Source organism: Azolla caroliniana, unplaced genomic scaffold (genome assembly GCF_043228905.1).
Source record: "Azolla caroliniana isolate FFs.n. ecotype wild unplaced genomic scaffold, voAzoCaro1.0.p SCAF_3, whole genome shotgun sequence".
NCBI classification, from domain to species: domain Eukaryota; kingdom Viridiplantae; phylum Streptophyta; class Polypodiopsida; order Salviniales; family Salviniaceae; genus Azolla; species Azolla caroliniana.
In genome coordinates this window covers 4889163-4910088 of record NW_028230438.1, presented here as the reverse complement: position 1 = coordinate 4910088, position 20926 = coordinate 4889163, and the positions used below count along the sequence as shown (strand labels likewise).

The window sequence follows — 20926 nt, the reverse complement described above, 5'->3', positions numbered from 1 at the left end:
CTATGGTAGTAGCTAATTAGCTACTCAACTAAAGTATGGTAGTAGCTAATTAGCTACCAGTTAACTAATTAGCTACTCAACTAATGTTTGATAGTAGCTAATTAACTACCACTTAGCTATAGAGCTAATCAATATTTCCATTTTAATACGTAAGTCGATTTATTTATTAGGTTCAGGCGAATGCATCCAAATATCAAAGTTCAACTACGAACATTCGAGTTTCTTAAGCCATACTTTGTGAGATGCTTGAAGGATCGATACACATGTTGTTTCATTTACCATGTACAAATGGGTTTTCTCAAGGACTCTGTTAATGTACTGCGTCACCATAGCGCCCAAGTATATGAGAAGTATATGCCCAAGTCATGCTAAATGAGAAGTATATGCCCAAGTCATATTGGGCAGAAGCTGCAAATACTGCCGTTTACCTCATGAACCAGTGCACAACATCCGGAGTGCACGGGGTCACCCCACACGAGAAATACTATGGGAAGAAGCCGGATCTATCCCATGTAAGGATATTCGGCTCCATTGCAAATGTACACATTCCCGATGAGAAGCAGCAAAAGCTTGACCCAAAATCAGAGAAGTGCATCCTCGTGGGGTACTCACTGGAGCAAAAGGGGTACAAGTGCTTCAACCCCTCTACTCGGAAGACTCGTGTAAGTTGGGATGTTGTTTTTGATGAATCGACATCATGGTACAAACTCGAGCCGACTCCTCCCGAACCATCTACGAATGACCTTGAAAACACAGAAGACAATGATAAACTAAGGTCAATACTCGAAGAGAGTCCGATCTTAACCAGATTGAGCGGACGACAAGAGCCTCTGAGCAACCAAAACTCATCTCAGCCAAGTCCAAAGATGAACAAAGGGAAGGTCAAAATGCCAAAATATGAAGACGATCACTTTGACAGCAACAAATCAACTCATTCACTCGATAGTGAGTTCGATGGCTTTAATGTGCCTCTTATGAGGTCACCCGGAGTTGAGAAAGCACTCACATCAGCAAATGAGAAACTCCCTCACTCCACCCGAGAGAAGAATCTGGTTAGCCGATTTGGCTACAACGACTATATGGCATACCACTATGCCTTTATGATGAAGGTGGCAGCTGTTCGAGAACCAGAGAGCTTTGCCGAAACCGCAAAAGATCCATGATGGGTCGAAGCGATGAACGTGGAGATGCAAGCCCTCAGCAAGAATGAGACATGGGATCTCGTCCTCACTCACCGCACAAGAAGGCAATTGGCTGCAGATGGATATACAAAGTGAAGTATAATGCCGACGGTTCCGTCAACCGCTACAAAGCTCGACTCGTAGCAAAGGGCTACGCACAAACACATGGAGTCGATTATGAAGAGACCTTTGCCCCGGTGGCAAAGATGACGATTGTGTTGATCGTGATCGCACTTGCAGTGGCGAAAGGGTGGCACCTCCACCAAATAGACGTCAAGAACGCCTTTCTTCAAGGTGAATTAGAAGAGGAGGTGTACATGATACAACCACCCGGCTTCGAATCCAACATTCATCCGAAAGCCATCTACCGACTCAAGAAGCCTCTCTACGGCCTAAAGCAAGCACCACGTGCTTGGCACTTGAAGATAACACAATATCTTCATCAAATCGGCTTCCAAATGTCAAAATCCGACATTTCTCTCTATGTAAGAAGTGATTCTAAAAGTCCAATCATCATCCTGTACGTGGATGATTTGGTCATTGGAGGTGAGCATCTAGTCGACATCAACAAGGTCAAATCCCTCCTTTCCAACAAATTCGAGATGACAGACATGAAAGAGCTCCACTACTTCCTTGGCATCGAGGTAATTCGGACTCCAGCCGGGATTATAATCTCCCAACGGCACTACATTCTCAACTTGTTATATAAGTTCGGGATGACTGAGTGCAAGGCTGTGGCAACACCTCTCGACTGAAACCCCAAACTAAATGCCAATTCTGGCACCACAGAGTGTGAGCCGACTCAATATCAACAACTGATCGGTACTCTTATCTACCTCACGATCACTCGACTAGACCTGAGCTATCCGGTCGGCCTTCTTAACCAGTTCATGCAAACGCCACGAGATATCCATTTGGATTGTGCTAAGAGAGTGCTACGATACGTGAGCGGAACGATGGACTATGGAATTCTCTATAAGTCGGTCACGCCAATTCAACTCGAGGGGTACACAAATGTTGACTGGGCAAGCTACAAAGCCGACCGACGATCAACCTCTGGTTTCATCTTCTCCCTCGGAAGTGGAGCCATCTCCTGGAGTAGCAAGAAGCAACCAACCATCGCTCTTTCGAGCACAGAGGCCGAATACAGGGTCTCAGTGGTGGCTACATGTGAACCTGTATGGCTCAAGAGGATATTAAAGGATCTGGGAGTTCCCATCAAAGATCCGATTCTCCTTTACTGCAACAACATGAGCAATATTTATCTGGCTCGGAACCCGGTGTTCCACGCACGCACGAAGCATATCGAAGTACACTATCACTTCATTCGAGAGCGTGTTCAGGCTGGCGATTTCGACCTTCAACATATCACTACGAATCTTCAGACAACCGACATCTTCACCAAAGCCCTAGGAGCCGACAAACTTGGGCAATTCCTATCAGACCTTGGATTGGCGGTCCTTGACTTGCTAAGCTTGAGGGGGAATACGAGCCGGATGTACCGAATACCGTCCGAACATACGAGCCAAAGCAGACATCAACCGAAGTAGCCGACCAAAGTTGAGCTTGAGGGGGCGTGTTGAGAATCAAGCTCAACCTAGTCTAGTGTGTGAACACAACCTTGAGAGTGTGCACTCAAAGGTCAAAAGTCACCACTCTTATGTACACATTAACTATGTGTCATAGAATCATATTCTATGACACATAACTAATGAGTTTTCATATTCCCCATGACCCATGAGCTTCGGTAGTTAATGAATAGAGAGAGTGACTATATAAAGCACTCTCCTCCTACTTTGTAATTTAGGTCGATTAATCTCCTTTGTAATATACATCTTCTTGAGTATTCTATTGTCTCTCTAATCTATCTTTTGTTTTCTCTCCTCTATCTCTCTCTCTCTCTCTCTCTCTCTCTCTCTCTCTCTCTCTCTCTCACACACACACACACACACACACACACACACACACACACATAACACACATCTCTAACCTATTCTGCTGCACAAGAATCATGCCCGATTCTTTACAAGTCGCATAGGTCAAAATTAGCCTTATCAATATGGATGATCAAGTATCTAATCTATTCCACAACATCTCTCCCTCTCTCTCTCTGTAATAGATTGGTGTTAACTACTTTGTCGCAAGGTTAAGATTGTGGTACCTAATTAGTGGAAGAATGTTTTGCTCATTTTTTGTACCTTCATATGTTGTTTAGATCATTTAGAAGATTAATTAAGCCACATTATTGCATCAAATAATTTCTTTGCTAGGATAGGTGATTTTTTAAGAGGGAGAGGACTCGTTTTGTTTATTAAGTCTACTACATAATTTTATTACTTTAAACCCATCTTGAAAGGTTTCATTATGTTAAAAAGAAATGCATTCAATGTAACATACCTAGAAGAGACACATTGATTAGAAAAAAAGACATTATACACTTCGTAAAAATTCACTAATAAGCTAGACATGTGTCATGGACACACCAACCGCTGACCATGATGGAGCATAGATGACAAGGCTATGATTGATAAAGCTAAGAATGTGGAATAGGAAGTGACAAGGCTAGGAACTCTAGAAGTTGTGCAAGATGAGACTATAAACTTAGGAAGCTATGGAGAGCGTGAAGACAAAGATGAAGATCAAGGAGACAAGATGAGGCGAAACGATAATACTATATTGATGTGTCAATGACTGGTGTTGAATCCCTAGAAAGGGACCTCGGAGGTTACAAGTTTTATATTGTGAGTCAAAGCACATGCATTAGAATATTCTTAATTCCTCTATAACCTTCTCGTTCTAGAACTTTCTAAAAACTCCTAGAACTTGAAATAGACAATCTACTAATAATCTATTGACATATATACAATATCAACATGTATTTGGATCTATAGGTTAGAACATAACCCTTGATTTTAACACAAGTGGTCAAGAGTTCAAATCTTGACATTACTATTGTCATGTCCGTGACAACATTAGTCCTAAATTAGGACAATTATTTTTAAGTTATAAAAGCCCATCTAGGTTTCATGAAGGGACATCAACATTAGTCCTAAATTGGGACAATTATTTTTAAGTTATAAAAGCCCATCTAGGTTTCATGAAGGAACAGACGCAAGTTTACAATAAAAGTATACCTAATTCCAAACCAATGAGAGAATTTTGTCAATTCAAATCCACACAACACGATGTAATTCAACCTAACGAAAAAGGTTGTTGTCCTCTGTAGTGTGTCTTGCATAACCATGCAACTCGAGTCCTCCCTTCAGCTTCATAATAGATGGCACGTTGGAGGCAAAACTTCTTAGCTATGTTTTGGTCTGTCAAACCTCCCTTCTCCATCAATATGGATGCCAAGCACTTTTGCCACTCTTTGGAAGAAGAGTCTAGTGTACTTAGACTATATGTATCTTTTTTTTATTTCAAAGTACTTTCTATCATTGGGTATTGTTTTGCTAGTTTAAGGTGGGGTGTCCAATCAGGTATTAAAGAGCTTGCAAGGGGTGCCACAGAGGAAATCCCGAGTCTAGCAGCTATAGTCAAAAAATTAAAGAGACCATTGATATATGGAAGAGCGTTGTCTAGATACTTTGAATGAGACTCTGACAAAGAAGTGAGGGTGATACCAAGTTGGTTTTCCACTGGGTGTGGCAAATTTTTATCCTCACAATATAACTGGATTCTTAAAATTTCTCCTCCAAGATTTCGAGGCACCCATCTCAAAAGTGTCTCAAACATTGACTCAGGAAATTTTGTTGTAAGGAGAGCAACACAAGGGAGTTGATTCTCAGCCTCATTCTCTAATACCATTTTCAGTACCTTCTCAACCTTGTTCATAACCTCATTCCTTATACATTGAAGTTCTTTATGCATTTCGCCTAGCTTCTTGGTCACTTGATCCAGCTTATCATGTAGCTTTAAAACCTCTTTTTGAGTGTCATCCACCGTATGAAGGATGACATCTAACTTAGGGTGTAAACTTTTGATTTCCTTTGCCATGTGCTTGCAACAATATACCTCAATTGGTTGATCTTCTGATATTGGATCCTCTTGCACTAGGCTATTTTTGAGGCTAGTCATGATCACATTTTGTTGATTTTGTTGTTCTCTAGAAATATTGACATCATTATTCTTACTTGATAAGGCTTCTTCCACTGCCTGAAGCCATGCTTTATATGACACAAGAACTTCCTCATAATTCTCGGAACCAAGGAGATCAATGAAATTATTTGGTATTTATGAGGTATTATATGATGGCTTTGTCTCCCTTCCCTTCGCTCTTTGGGCACCACTTAGTTGAGCTTTCTCATCAACTTGGTTGATCTGAGAAAAGTTAATGCAAATTAATATCCACTTTTGGAGCCATCCAAAAAGTTGATCTTTTGATGCACTGAGGTGGATAGAAGGATAGTTAAAGTTCATCTCTTCATTAGAATGTTCCATAGCTAAAGCCTAAAGCTGATTTCTTCATTAGAGTGTTTGATGAAATGCACTTCAAACTATATTTGAATGGTTCAAATCACATAAACATATTCCATATGAGTGAGAAAAAGACGAATTTCATTGATTGATGCACATGCCATTTGCATTTCCTTTTAGCATCTTTGTCGTCTCTCGAAAGTCTCCGCGTATTATTTGTCTTTTCAATTTATTGTCGTGTTTCCTTTCCCTTTGCATGACTTTTTGCTTGGTCACTAAGGAAATTAGGATAATATGTAGGTCATCTCGTGGGCCAATTATAGGAAAAAGGGTTCCGTAGGTAAGTAGAAGATTCAAAAACATAGAAAGTAAAGTTATAAAACTATGCTCGACATTAACATATATCATTGTATAATTCCCATTACCGACACACAAATATACGTTAATGATGAATGAATGAATGAATGAGGTAAGGGGCATTTTTGTCTTTCCAGTAATGAATTTACCCGTAGACCTACCTCTTAAAATAACATAGCCTATATATCCAACTCCAACAAGGTCATTGGGAAGTTTGTAATTGGAATGTTCATTGTGATCAAAACTCACATGAATATAACTTTGTAACTAAATGTTGTGTGAACAAAAGTTACGTTAATAGGTGGTTACATTAGTTATTCTTATTTCTTTATTTATAATATACTTGTTATTTATAATAACGTCTTATTTCTAGTATTAATATTCTAATAGATTGAAACCATATTTTCATGTCCCAATGACAAATATGTTCAATATGAATGAGAAAAGAAGGAATTCCATTGATTTTAACTATAGTTTTTAATGTCAAAACACAAATAAATGAATGCGAGGAAAGATGAGGGATTTTATCGATTTTACATGTCATCACCAAGTGTTGGCTTTTTTTACCCTCTATCGCTTATGTGACATTAGGGGTTTACACTACAAAGACAATAAAAGAAAAAGAAGATCCCCTCCGAGGCAATAACTATCTCTTCTATTCTCTTGTTTGGTTAGGCCCCACTTAGTTATAAAAAAAAGGTTTCACATACACTAAGTTCACCTTGTGAAGTTTGATTTTATTAATTTAGTGTAACAACATTTGGTACCATAGATCTTCAAGGCATTGCATGGATTTAAATATCATGTTCCCTTTCAGATTATAGTTGTGTCTTTCTTTCTCTCTTCATATAATTTTTGTAGTTTTCATATTGGAGTTCCAGCGTAGATCTTTAAGGTATTGCATGGAATAAGAGACTTGTCAAGAGATCTGCACAAATAAGTTGAGATCAGATGTCATAAGAGAACCCTATTGTAATGCTTTGGAACGCTTTTTGAAATATGTTAACCAAGATGTCCTTGACTGGAGTCACACACACTATTTCAATGGAGTCACACACACTAATAATTTCCATAGATCTCTTAGTTGAAGAAACACATTTATGCTTGTCTCATTCCCTTGATGTAGTTGAAGCTCATGAGCAAGTTCACAAGCCCACATCCTCTAAGGGTTTGTTGAAGTAGCTATGTCGTTTATAGATCTTGCTCTTCTTGATATGTTCATTCCTGTTTTTTACTATTTGAAAATCTAGGCTACGCCTAGAGAATCTAATTCAATGCATTCTACAAGGTGAGTAGGAAGAAACCATATAAATGATATAAAAACTTATTAGGGATGTAATCTATGACATTAGGGATGAGATTTAAGAATTTGATAAGATGTAGGAATTAGCCTAATAGAATCCTTGTGCTCAATTTGATTACATATATATACTTTTTAATTCTTCTATTAAATATTGATTTACTTATGAGGAAATATACTACATGGGTGAAAGCATGCGAGTGGAAACAATTAGCCATGTCCTTGACATAGCTAATTAGCTATGCAAAATGCTTCCATTGATAAATAGTCATTTTTGCAAAAAGCTACCATTAATAAATTAGCTATGCAAAAAGCTACCATTGAAAATAGTAGAGAGTTTTAATTATATAAATGAGCACCATAAATGTGCAACATAAACGTGCAACATAAATTGATATGTGCACCATAAATTATATATCGAATTCCTAGGTCCAGTATGCATGATCCTTTGCCACATCATGTGGGCCATCTTTGGTTGAGTATTCTGGCTTAGATTACTACCACTGTTGCTAAACCCTATTGAGTCCACTCCTCCATAGCCGCCATTCTACACTTAGTTACCGACACTGAGTGGTCTAAGTATCATCTGCCACTGTTCGATCCGACGGAGTTCACTCTTCCATTGCCGCCATTCTACATTCAGTTGTGGCCATTGTTCAATACAAGCATCATTTGCCAAGTTCACTCCTCCATTATCGCCATTGTACACTCAGTTGCTGCTACTGTGAAGTTCGTATATTACTGCCACTTTTCGATCTGACTGAATTAACTCCTTCTCCACTGCCACCATTCTACTCTCAATTGCCATCACTGTGCGTTCCAAGCATCATCTACCACTGTTCGATCTGACGGAGTTCACTCGTCCATTGCCATCATTCTACACTCAGTTGCCGCTACTATTCGGTGACCGGTCCTGGATTGCTGCCACTTTTCGATTTGACGGAGTTCAGTCATCCATTGCCATCATTCTACACTTAGTTGCCGCTACTGTTCGGTTGTGTATTGTTGCCACTTTTCGATTTGAGAGAGTTCACTCCTTCTCCACTACCGCCATTGTAGTCACAATTGTCGTCATTGTGTGTTCCAAGCATCATCTGCCACTGTTCGATTTGATAGAGTTCACTCATCCATTGCCATCATTCTACACTTAGTTGCTGCTACTGTTCGGTGGTGTATTGCTACCACTTTTTTATCCGAAGGAGTTCACTCCTTCTCCACTGTTGCCATTCTACTCTCAGTTGTCGTCACTGTGCGTCCCAAGCACCATCTGCCATTGTTCGATCTGACGGAATTCACTCCTCCATTGCCATCCTTCTACACCTAGTTGTCGCCATTGTTCTGTCCAGGATTGTCAAAACAGTTCGATCAAACAGAGTTCACTCCTCCACTACCGCCATTCTACACTCAGTTGCCACCACTATTCGGGCCTAGATTACCACTATTGTTCGGTCTTGGTTTTGAGTAACTATTCTGTCTATTGATTATCTTGTGTATTGTTCTGTATAATCTTGTGTAATGCGGAATATTTTTGTGTATAGTTGTTGCCCATAGCCATCTTTAATACGTGTCTTTTTTTTCGGGAAAATTAGGGTTTAAACTCGTCAAGCCAAATGGAAGGGGAAGGAGGGTGTTTAGAATTACCCCTCAATGATCATCGAGATAGGGATGACGCTATCATGACACAACAAGTGATACGAAAGTATTGGGTAGAAAAAGAAGAAGAAAACATTGTCAATTGTTGAAGGATATGAAAGCCACACTCACTAAAGGTAAAGGTAGTATTGGTTGGGATATAGGTCTAAATATCACTGAGAATGGAAGTAATGAGACTACTATCATAGAGAGAAAGGTTGTAGACTATTTCAATGTTCAAACCAAGCACATCAACAATGAAGACAAGAAGGTAGTACTTTATGGAATATTAAATGATCCATCGATAAAGGAGTTAGTTGATTGTGATGGTCTTAAATAATCTTTGTAATAGTTTCGTATCCATGAGCAGGTCAGAAGATGATCTTGTCTTAAAAAGGTCTAGTCTAATGATGTTACTTAATAGTGATGTTGACGATATTAACATCTGTGTGCTATCTAAGGTAATTGGTGTTAGTAGAAAAAGTGTGTACAATACATTGAACCGAATAGTTTCCTTGGGTGAAGGAACTAGTCTGCTAAAGCTAACAACAAGATGTAAGCCAATGACACCCATAACATCAGAAATCAAGGATATAATCACAATATTTTGGACTAATGAGAGTAGGGCTTCACCCACCAAGAGGGATTTATGCAGGAAACATGTTGGAAGGAGTCAATGCGAGGAGCATCCCATTCATCCTCTTGATGTACCTCAGGTATTTACATTTATCTCAACATTTGTTTTGACTTTTGAGCTTAGTTAGTTAGCTTATTAGCTACCTCTGAATATGACCATAACCGAATAGCTAATTACCTACCTCAAAATATGCCCATAGCTAACTAGCTACTAGTAATAGCTAATTAGCTATTACTAGTAGCTAGTTAGCAATTAGCTATTACTAGTAGCTAGTTAGCTATTACTACTAGTTGCTACCAAAATAGCTAATTAGCTCCCTAAGTATATCAAAATAGCTAATTAGTAGAGTATGCTAGTAGCTAATTAGCTATTGTACTAAACTATGGTAGTAACTAATTAGCTACCACTTCGCTAATTAGCTACTGTACTCAACTATGATGGTAGCTAATTAGCTATTGTATTAAACTATGCTAGTAGCTAATTACCTACCACTTAGCTAATTATATACTGTAATAAACTATTTAGCTACCATTTAGCTAATGTATTAAACTATGGTAGTAGCTAATTAGCTACTCAACTAAAGTATGGTAGTAGCTAATTACCTACCACTTAGCTAACAAGCTACTGGACTAAACTATGGTAGTAGCTAATTAGCTACCACTTAGCTAATTAGCTACTGTACTAAACTATGGTAGTAGCTAATTAGCTACTCAACTAAAGTATGGTAGTAGCTAATTAGCTACCACTTAGCTAATGTATTAAACTATGGTAGTAGCTAATTAGCTACTAGTTAACTAATTAGCTACTCAACTAATGTTTGATAGTAGCTAATTAGCTACCACTTAGCTATAGAGCTAATCAATATTTCCATTTTAATATGTAGGTCGATTTATTTATTAGGTTCAGGCGAATGCATCCAAATATCAAAGTTCAACTACGAACATTCGAGTTTCTTAAGCCACACTTTGTGAGATGCTTGAAGGATCGATACACATGTTGTTGCATTTACCATGTACAAATGGGTTTTCTCAAGGACTTTGTTAATCTACTACGTCACCATAGCACCTCCCTAACAAATGCAGTTTGCACTTGTGTGTGCCCAATTTGTCGATCGAGCCTGCATGAGGACTATAAATCATCTGAGCATGTTATCTCTTCCATGAGTTTTCTTTTAGATTCAGTATTGTGTCCGACAGAAATTGAGGCCATCTTCCACAGTCATAAATGTGTCATGGTTTTATGTCAAGATTGTGGCCCTAGTAGATTTAAGTGGTGTCCAAATGAATTGAGTAGTGAAATACTAATCTCTGTCAAGTTATTTGAGTCAGTTGACACCAATTTCGAAGGAAAGGTGTGAAAAAGAAAGGATCTAGTTAGGAAGTTGCTTAAACCAAGGGATTTGGCGTCTCTATTTGTAGTATCTCTAGGAAAGTTCATTAAACACAACTTCATTTATTCATGGAAAGCCCATCAGTTTAAGACTTGCATATCTGATTTTCCAAATGATGTAGTAGGCTCAGTAGTAGATTTCACAGGGAATTATACATTTAAGCAGTAGAATGAAATTCAATCTATGCATTGGTGTTCAACGCAGGTAACCATTTTTGTGCACATAACATATTTTCGAGTTTCAAGTGATGTTAAAAAAGTAATTCATTTTTTTATTTCTGATGATAAGAAGCATGACACCTTGTTCGTCCAACATTGTTTTAACTTACATTGGCAATGGTTATTAGCTAAACGTTTGGAGCTTACTCAACATTGGGTCTAGTCTGATGGAGCTACGTCACAATTCAAGGCTAGACGTCCATTTTATTTTGTGGGGAGGTATCCTGCTATAACAGGTTTGGAGATGAGATGCAATTTTTTTGGGTCTGGCCATGGTAAAGGTGAACATGATGGTGCAGGTGCTATTATAAAGCGGACACTTACCCATGAACAACTAAAGGCAGATGGTGTGCAGATGAATTGTGCAACACATGTAGTTGAATTTTTAAGAGCTAATATGTCAACGAGTGCAACTGGTGTTTATTCCTCGCAGGTCTGAGATATCAAACGTGAATTTTGGGAAGTGAAGATAGATGAAGTAAATAGGGAGAAGACCTGGGAGTGCCAAGGAATTCCTGAATTGCGATCTCTCCATGTTGTTCGCGGTTATTCTAGGTTGGATGGTCATTGTATAGCGGTTAGAGAATTAACTTGTTTTTGCATCCATTGTGTGTAGGGAAATTGGAGGTATTGTTTAAACAAAGCATATATTCAAAATTGGGAGTATCATACATTGAACGATAAGGAAGCAGTTGATGGGGAAACAGAAAAGAATGTTGACTTCACATATCAAGGATGTGGAGATACTCTGAGTGATGTCTTAAATGTTGGGGATAATTTTGTTGTAAATGTAGAAGAAGGCAATTGAGAAGGTGCTGATTTCTATATATTGAAGTGTACGGTTAGTAAATAGTGTGGAACGTAGAATATATTAGATGCTTGGGGAAATGTTGTATCTACCGGGACATTCTACATCGAAGGTATTTTTTATGCAAGACTAGATGATTACGATTATGTGTATAGGCTATCAGAAGACAAACCAATGGCGTACATGTACTCTCATTTGATCAGGTGCATCAATGTCCCAATGTCGCAATACAATAGCTGCTCAGGTTTATACATAGTTACTATTAATGTGTATGAAAGTATTTACAACAGTATGCCATGGAATTTGTAGCTACAAGTAGCAATTACCAGTTTTTTTGTAAAACAAACAAAGCACATGTATTGCAAATAAACAGTTTAATGGACCTGTTTGGGAGTTTTTTTTTCATATACAGTCTACTTTTTGTGTTTCTTCTATCAGTCTTCTATCTGATATATACAGTTTAATAATATCGTTTAAGATTCTTCTTTCTAAGATACAGATTTACTCAAGCGAACCATGTACAAGTTAAAATAATTTGCATAATTTTAAGAAAAAGCACTATCATGAAATCAGCAATCCTGAACATACTCTTAAAATTACACATTAGATAAGTTACTCAAAACAAGCAATTTAATTCTTCATTGATTAAGTGGTAGCAAATTACATATTTATAACATCCCATTGCCAATGACTTGAAATCTTCTATAAACAGTTAAGCTCTTGCTAGTTAGTGGAACTTCTCTACATATATGATCTCCATATTGAGCACGGTGTCGTGTGAATCTTCTCGCACTATGTAAAAAATAATAATAAATAATAAAATAAGTACTTTATATTAGCTTAATGGTATGTTATAGAAGATGGATGTTTGAGAAGATAGGGAAAATAGAACTATTATTTATCCCACATAGATAGGAAACTTAACGCCCTGGCTATATAAGCACCTTGAGTCTCTCATTTTCATTTGTGCTAAGAGCACTTAGGCCACTTTGTCTTGATGGATGATGGTGGCTAAGTTCCCAAAAACTGAAACAGGGCCGGCAAACAAAACCGGAAACCGGCCACTAAGTAAAATCGGAACCAGGTCGGCAAGCAAAACTGAAATCGGGCCGGCAAGCAAAATCGGAAACCGACCGGTAAGCAAAACTGGAACCGGGCCGGTAAGCAAAACCGGAAATTGGGCCAGCAAGCAAAACCGGAATCGGGCCGGCAAGCAAAATTGGAAACCGGTCGGTAAGCAAATCGGATTCGGCGGCAGAGCCGGTGAGGCGGCGACAATCGGCGACCGGATGGAACCGGCTACCGGACAAGGTTGGACGCAAACCGAACAGATAAAAGGATCATGTTGCTAATTAAAGAAAGGTAAAAGAGACTAAAGTAAAGGTCATGTGGACGGTCACATGCAACTAAAAGAAAAAGCCATGCAACTAAAAGAAGAAGCTATGCAACTAAAAGTAGAGGTCATGCAACAAAAAGTAGACATGCATATGATCAACGGGGAACTCCCCATATATTCCATTTTTTTCCTATACTCTCATCCTCTCCATAGGCTCTCTCCATTATTTTTCGTTTCCTTCTCGGTTCTCTTATCTTATCGAAGCCATAACACTCAAAAACCCTAATCTTCCCTACGGAAGCAATAATACTCATATAACCTAATCCTAATTTTCTCTACAGTGTCGTAGCGTAATTCGCACACTACGTGCAAAATTACATTTTTGGTTTCTCCGGATAGGATATGGAGTACCCAGTGAGAATCGGAAGGAAGAACCAGTGAGGACCGAAACCGGTAAGGAGACCGGCAAGAGCCGGATGAAGAAGGCCGGTGAGAGTCACTGAGAAACGGACGAAGAGGACCGGTGTCGTGCCTTTCGGCTTCGGATCGTTGCGTGAGTCGGGTGGGAACCGCCGAGGTTTTGGACTAGGAGGAAGAGGAACACAACTTAAGGCTAGTTATGAATAGTAGAAAGAGAAGTAAGATAGCAATCTCGTGAATCCCACGAGTTTAGTGTTTTTAAAACAATATTTAGATTATAAGAGTAATTTTAGATGGCAAAATTCGTGAATCCCACGAATATATTAGATTGATCAATCCTTGTATATTAATCAACAACCTTATACATATTTCTCTCCTCCTTATATAAAGATGGAAGAGGCTAAGCATGGCTTCATGCTTTTTCACCAAAAGTGTCCATGCACACTAAATGTGCATGTGATGCTTTGTCATTTCCTAATTATAGGGCTCATGCACGCTAGATGTGCATGAGTCACTTTTAATGTCACGTGTAAATAAAATATTCACACCCTAAAGAATACATGATTTTTACCTTTAAATATAGGTATGTGTAAATAAAGGTCTTATATGTATTAAATCTATATGTATAACACTAAAGATAAGTTATTACAATGGTAAAGTTGGGGTTTATTTATGTGGAGGTGCAGGGTTTGAATCCTGCCCTATGCACGTGATAAATATTTTGATATATTATTTATTTATTTATATGTATCTAAAATCGGATATATTATTTTATGGTTTTCACGTAGTGTGTGGAATACACTACGACACTCGCCCCCTCCGAACCCGCACATCCTCCGGTATGTGCCGAAGTTCTCGATTCCTCATATCCGTCTTCACCCAAAGCTTCCTCCGATTCTCCCCTTATGTCGACTATGAGTTGTAATTCACTTTCTTCGCTTCCCGCATCACCGTGGTCTTCGTCCGATTGCTCCTCGTTGTCGGCCTTGGCTTGGATCACATAGGGTTTGTTGTCGGTCCGCTTCTCGAAAATCTTCACCCGCTTCCCGGCTATAGGCACTCGTAGTATTGTTCCATCCAACTCGGACAATCGGTACGTTCCGTTGTTGAAGACTTTCCGAACCTCGTATGGCCCGAACCACCTTTTCACGAATTTCCGCATCGTTGTATGTTGATGGTCCAAACTACTGTCATAGACGATCACCCAATCTCCTTCTTCAATCCTCCTCGGTCGTAGTCGGTGGTTTGTGTCAAACCGGCTTTTGTTCCGGAATCGTGCTTCTTGTTGTCGGCGTATTGCTTCCGCTATGTCTGCCGGTCTTCCCTCTAGTTGTCGTATCTGGACCGCTAGTAGTTCTTCCCGGCTCATCTCTTCCTTCCACGGTAGCACTGTCCATGTTGCGATCGCGGTTTCCGTCGGCATTACCGGTGCTTGTCCAGTCATGAGTTCTACCGGCATGTAACCGGTTACGGAGCTATGCGTCGTCCGATCCGCCCATAGTGCATACGGAAGCATTTGCGGCCAGTCCTTCACCTTTCCATCGCATGCGTTCGCAAGTGCTTTCACGATCGGACTATATCCTCGTTGGCCTCCGGATTGTATGTTGTTGTCAGCGTTAACCGAACTCCGTGTTTGGCGAAGAATCCCCTAGCTTTGTCCGAGTCGAGTTCTCCCCGGTCCGTAATTACTTGTCCTACGCACCCGTACCTGCAAAATACTTCCTCCAAAAGAAATTGGCATATCGCGGAACACGTTTTCCTCTGAAGTGCTCGACCTTCTACTTGATTCGTGAGATCTTCCCGAGCTAATACCAAGTATTTCTTTTGTCCGATCCCGGTCGGCATGGCCACTATGTCGACCACCCACTTGAAGTTGATTGTCGGTGAGAATGTCGGATGTAACTCATCTCGATGTCGAACCCCGGAGTAGACTTGACATTTCTCGCAGCTTTCCGTGAACTCCGCGACATCTTTGTACATTTTCTTCCACCAATATTTTTGCTTGATCTTCACAAATGTTGCCCATGTTCCTCGGTGTCCAACCCAATCGGATTTGTGAAACTCGGACATTATCCGGTTTCGTTGCTCTTTTGTCCCGACTACTCGAAGTGGTATACCATCCGGTCTTTTCGGCGCCCTCCATATTAATCCGTTTTCCAAGAAGAACTTTTGGACTTGCCTCTTCTTCCTTCGGATCTTGGCTCTTCTTCCTTTATCGTTTGTTGAGTCCTCGGCCTCTTGTAACATCTTTCCGATCATCAAGCTTTCTCCCTCGTATTCTTCTTCCCGGAATTCTCGGATTACATTCACTCGGCATATGTGCTCCGACGCGAAGTAGTCTTCGGAAACTTCTTCATTATCCGATTCGGTTATGTCGTCTCCGAACCGAGCCCTTGATAACATATCCGCTACCGCGTTGTCCTTCCCCGAGATGTGTCGAACCTCCGGATTAAGCAACTTGACATATGCAACCCACCTTAGCATAGCTACATCCGGTATCGTACAACACCGCATCATCCCGAGTATCGGAAGACAATCCGTCTCGATCACCACTTCGGCTCCGATCAAATAATCCCGATCCGATTTTATCGCCGACACGACTCCCCACAGTTCTCTTTTGACTTGTGCATATCCACGTTGCCTTTCGTTGAGAACCTTTGCTCCGAATCGGATCGGATACCGCAAACCATCTGAGTCGGCTTGATTGATGACCCACCCGATACCGGTTGGACCTGTATCAACCGTTACTATGATCGGTCGGTCGTAGCTCGGCTTCTTAAGTGCTTCCGCCCTCCGAAGTGTCTTCTTCAATTTCTTCATGGCTTTGGTGTGTTCCGGTTTCCATTCGAATTTCTTACCTTTCTGCAACAAGTGGTAGAGCGGGTCCGCTATATGTGCATAGTGCGGAATCCATATGTGATAGAATGCACATGCACCGAGAAACCTTCGGACTTCGGATGTTGACTCGCATATTTCCTCCATAGCTTGAATCGCATCGATCTTTGTTGGTGACGGTCTTCGGCCGTAGGGCCCACATAGATGTCCCACCACCAATATTTCTTCTTGCCCGAATGCCGATTTCTCCCCGGAAAGTGTTAGGTGCACATCTTCTAGCTTTCGCAACACTTTCTCGCAATCATGAATATGGTTGACCACGAACTTTCGGCATCCCCGATCATCCATAGTCTCATCTTTTTCTTCTACCGCGCATCCTTTCATCGGAATGTCATCGAGGAATGGCATCGTTATCTCCGGAATGCAGTCTCGAAGCACCTTGTTCATCGCGTTCATCATATGAGCAACCGAGTTTGTCGCTCCTTGTGGTAGTGTGCACATTCGGACTAATCCTATCGGTGTTCGCATGTTTGTGATGTCTCGGCTCTCCACGGCTAGTTGGAATTGGTCATACCCCGACCGAGTATAGGTCTCCGGTGGAGTATATCGCACGACCGGCAAAATCTTCCGCAAATTCGTCCACTATCGAACCAACTCCTGAGTTCTGGATCATGACCTTATTCACCGGTTGCAAGTCTTGGATAAATCGGAGTGACCCATTCTTCTTCGGAACCGTAAACCATCGATTTGAATACGGAGCAATTGATGGCTCTAGAATCCCCATCGCCACCTTCTCCTTGAGCAAGTCAATGACTTTCGGAATATGCGCTCGTGGCACCGGAATCGGCTTCAGGTTCCACGGTACATGGTCAATCGTGAAGATCACCATCGGCTCCACTATTCTCGGATCGACGCACCCTATCTCCCTTGATGTAAATGCAAACGCTTTGCCGTGTTGCTCCAACATCTCGCGAAACCGTTCTTCTTCTTTTTGTAATAGGAACCCACCTCCACCGATCCGAAGTTTCTTCCGCGTCTCATCCGTGAAGGCATGTCCGATATCCACGGACTTCCGAAGTGTCGGATCTCCCGAGACTTCTTTCCTCTTTTGTTCGCTATCGGCGGGTAGTGGTCCCGCGGCCGGTTTCACCTTCTTCTCCACGGTCTTGTATTTCGTACTTACCATTGCTTCTTCTTTGCGGAGCGTATCCAGCTCCATTTTCGCAATGATCTCGTAAATCTCGACCGATTCCACCGGGACTACCCGGTTCCCTTGGCTTTTATCTTCCGCAAGCTCTTCAAGTCGTTGTAGCGTGCTCCCATGGAACACTTCTTCGACTATCCCCACGATTTCTTCATCTTCTTTTATTATTGATGCCGACCGCAACTTATCCTCCACTTGTCGGTATCCTTTCTTCAATCCTCCGGTTACGGTCGTGTACGTAGATGCCCCATCTGGACCGATTCATACATGTTTTGCTCCGAGAGTTTTCTTCCTGTGTGGGGTATCAGGGCTTCTCGGACTATCACTTCCCCACTCCGCAATAGTCCACTTTAAAAATCCATTCTCACTTGGGACAAGAGTTCCCTCTTGTTCCTTTCGTGATTTGCCGGCACCGTTAGGAATTGGACGGATTTCCCACCGTTTTGGCTCCGAATTCGCGCAAAAGCCGCACCGCTATCGAGCACCTTCGTCTCCATCCGTGATGCCGTTGTCGTGAAGTACGAAAGCTTCACATTAAAAGTCTACAATAAGATAAATACGTAACTAAAATAACATTTGATCATGTTTTATATATAAAGATAATATTAACAACACATATGATAATATTATATATATGTAAAGAAATATATATATATATATATATATATATATTATATTACACGAACAAGAGAGGACTTGAACCAATAACCCCACACTATGACTCTCAAATCTTACCATTTATTCTATACTAGTAATATACAAAAAAATAAAGCATACTTTATATATACTTTATATTACATAAAGGATTTGCTTCATGATATAAAAATAAAGTTGTATGTTGTATTCAATAGTATTTTGAGACTTGAACCCACAACCTCATACACCAAAGTCAACACACTTACCATTAGGCTAGGCCCTTTCTCTTTAAGATTATGTTTTCATGTTTATTGTTATTGCATATATTGTTTCATACATAAAAGCTCAAATGAGCGAGATGTTTATCATGCATCACATGTAATGCATGAACGCCAAATGGCAATCATGCATCACATGCATTTCATGCACTACATGCATGACTTGTACCCTCCAATGCATCATATGCATGGGGGCACCTATTTAAATGGTGAAAGAGAAGATCAAAGGGAGATATGTATGAGATATCAATCAAATTATGTATTACATAAGAGATACCATAAAAATAGAGAAAGAATGGAAGAAGTTTAACATAAACGTGGAGCTCTAGCTTGGCGGTCGTGGTGGTCAACTCTCAACAAGAGGGAGGCGGTTCAAGCCTTATCTTCATCAAAATATTGAAGTGAAGATTGTAGTGGTCTACGATCAAGAAAGAGAAGAGCGATTACCTTGCAAGACAAAGTTCGGAGGTTCAATGACGTGCACAATCATTTTGTAACTCTTTCATGAAAATGATTATAAATTTCATACACTTTCTCATATATTATTTTATATCTTATCTTGTCTTATCTTATATTCCTTAAAAATCCTATTTTGTCATATCTTATTGATCTCTATTCACTCTATCTCTACTCTTTCGTCTCTTCCGTCCATAATCCCTGTGATTCCTTCCTCACTTTCACGTTATCTTTTGTATGCGCAACGCTACGCTTCTAGGCGAGCCACGTCACGACACCGTGATAAAGGGTTGGCCGAGGATGACGGAATGTGAAACCTCATCTTGCACGAAGAAATTTTGGTCGATCTCGACATCCCCGATCTTCACCGTCACATCCGGTCAAGCCGCAAATAGATCTTCCGTTGCTTTGGTGGCCGCCCGAATCTTCCATCCATGGTTGGTGTTAATAGGCCACTTCCCCTTCCGGTAGAACTCCTTGGACATCAAGTTGATCTCCGATCCGTGATCAATCAATGCTAGCACGGGTTCTTTGATGTTGCCGATTCGGACCGGAGTCTCCGTAGTCGCGCGTGCCCCATGTGGCCTTGTATAGTGGGAGTTCGGAATTTCGTCCTCCACTTCGGTGTCGTTCATTAAAATGGTGTTCACATTCACCCTTGGAGCATTTTCCTCCGTACTTTGTCTTTTTCGCTTCACGAGATCCACGAGAAGATCGTGGAACTCCTTCTTTGCTATTCCGAGTAGCTCCCGAAGCGAGAAATCTATCCGGCTATCCAAGATTCTTTCCTCGAACACTCTTTTCAAGTCGGTTTGTTGTTCTATGTCCGAGGCGAGCTTGAATGCCGGAGTCGCCTTTTCTTTTCCCTTACCTCTGGAGTTCCAGCTTTCCGGTATCTTCGATGGCCCGGCCGCATCCTCCATGCGTCGTCGTTTCTCGTCCACATACACCTCATACAATTGACACAGGGCGTATATGCTATTCTTGTCGACAGGGCACTCCCATCCCGTAGCTTCCCGGACGCCTTCCGCGGTGCTTCGGATCTCGTTGGAGTCGGTTTTCTCGGTGTTTTCTAGAACTTCTGGCCAAAAAGACGTCTTTGCGCTCGATGACTCTCCGACACATATTCCCGCGGTTGTCGCATAGTTGCTTCTTGCCGCCAATTCCTCCTCGAGCACCTTCTTCATGCCGCCTTTCCAGAAGTTCGGTCGGAGTGGCTTCCGAGAGTCCATCGAATGAATCCGGTTTCCCTCGTAGTAGATGAGATCCCGCCGTAGCGCCTCCTTATGCTCGTCGCAATCCCTCCGATCGTGTTTGACGCTATCGCACCATATGCACCGTCGGTCCGTATACTTGGAGCTTGTGGGGCGGTCATCCGACTTCTTCACCATCGCGATCTTCAGATTCTCCATCTCCTTCAATAGTTGCTCCACCGTAGATGCATCAATTCCCTTCTCGGTTGTAGTCTCCCAAGCCCTCGGTTGATGGTCTTCCAATCCGGTTCTCGGTTTCGAAATCGGTTCCAAAACCCTCTTTTCCTCGTTGGCAAGCCATTGCCCCCTCTTCGTGTATCGCGCGACGATATCCCGCACGCTTTCCCATGTTTCGGTAAGGCCACTCTCCGTGGTCGTGTCCTCCAAGAGCACTCCGAGATCTTTCCAGTCCCGGACGTCCATGGCTCGCAAGAACATGATCACCTTGTCCGGTACGAGGATAGCTTGATCTCTCGCGGACAACCTCCCGAACCGGCTTTCGAATGCCGAAAACACATCAACGATCTTCAATCCCTTGTCCGGCGTCTCCACCCAATCTTCGAATCCTC

At 41.2% G+C, this 20926-nt stretch overlaps 2 protein-coding genes across 2 annotated transcripts in view; both read right to left on the bottom strand.

Moving 5' to 3' along the window:
• Positions 1 to 20926, bottom strand: part of LOC147865972 (protein TORNADO 1-like) — a 91611-nt gene that overhangs the window by 20941 nt on the left and 49744 nt on the right. The gene's annotated exons all lie outside the window — the stretch shown is intronic.
• Positions 3593 to 5407, bottom strand: LOC147865974 (uncharacterized). Its single transcript, XM_087316308.1, has 2 exons — positions 4218 to 5407; positions 3593 to 3641 (listed from the first exon to the last, which is right to left on the bottom strand). The coding sequence occupies exon 1, from the start codon at positions 5256 to 5258 to the stop codon at positions 4596 to 4598; it is 663 nt and encodes a 220-aa protein (XP_087172434.1). The 5' UTR covers positions 5259 to 5407; the 3' UTR covers positions 3593 to 3641; positions 4218 to 4595.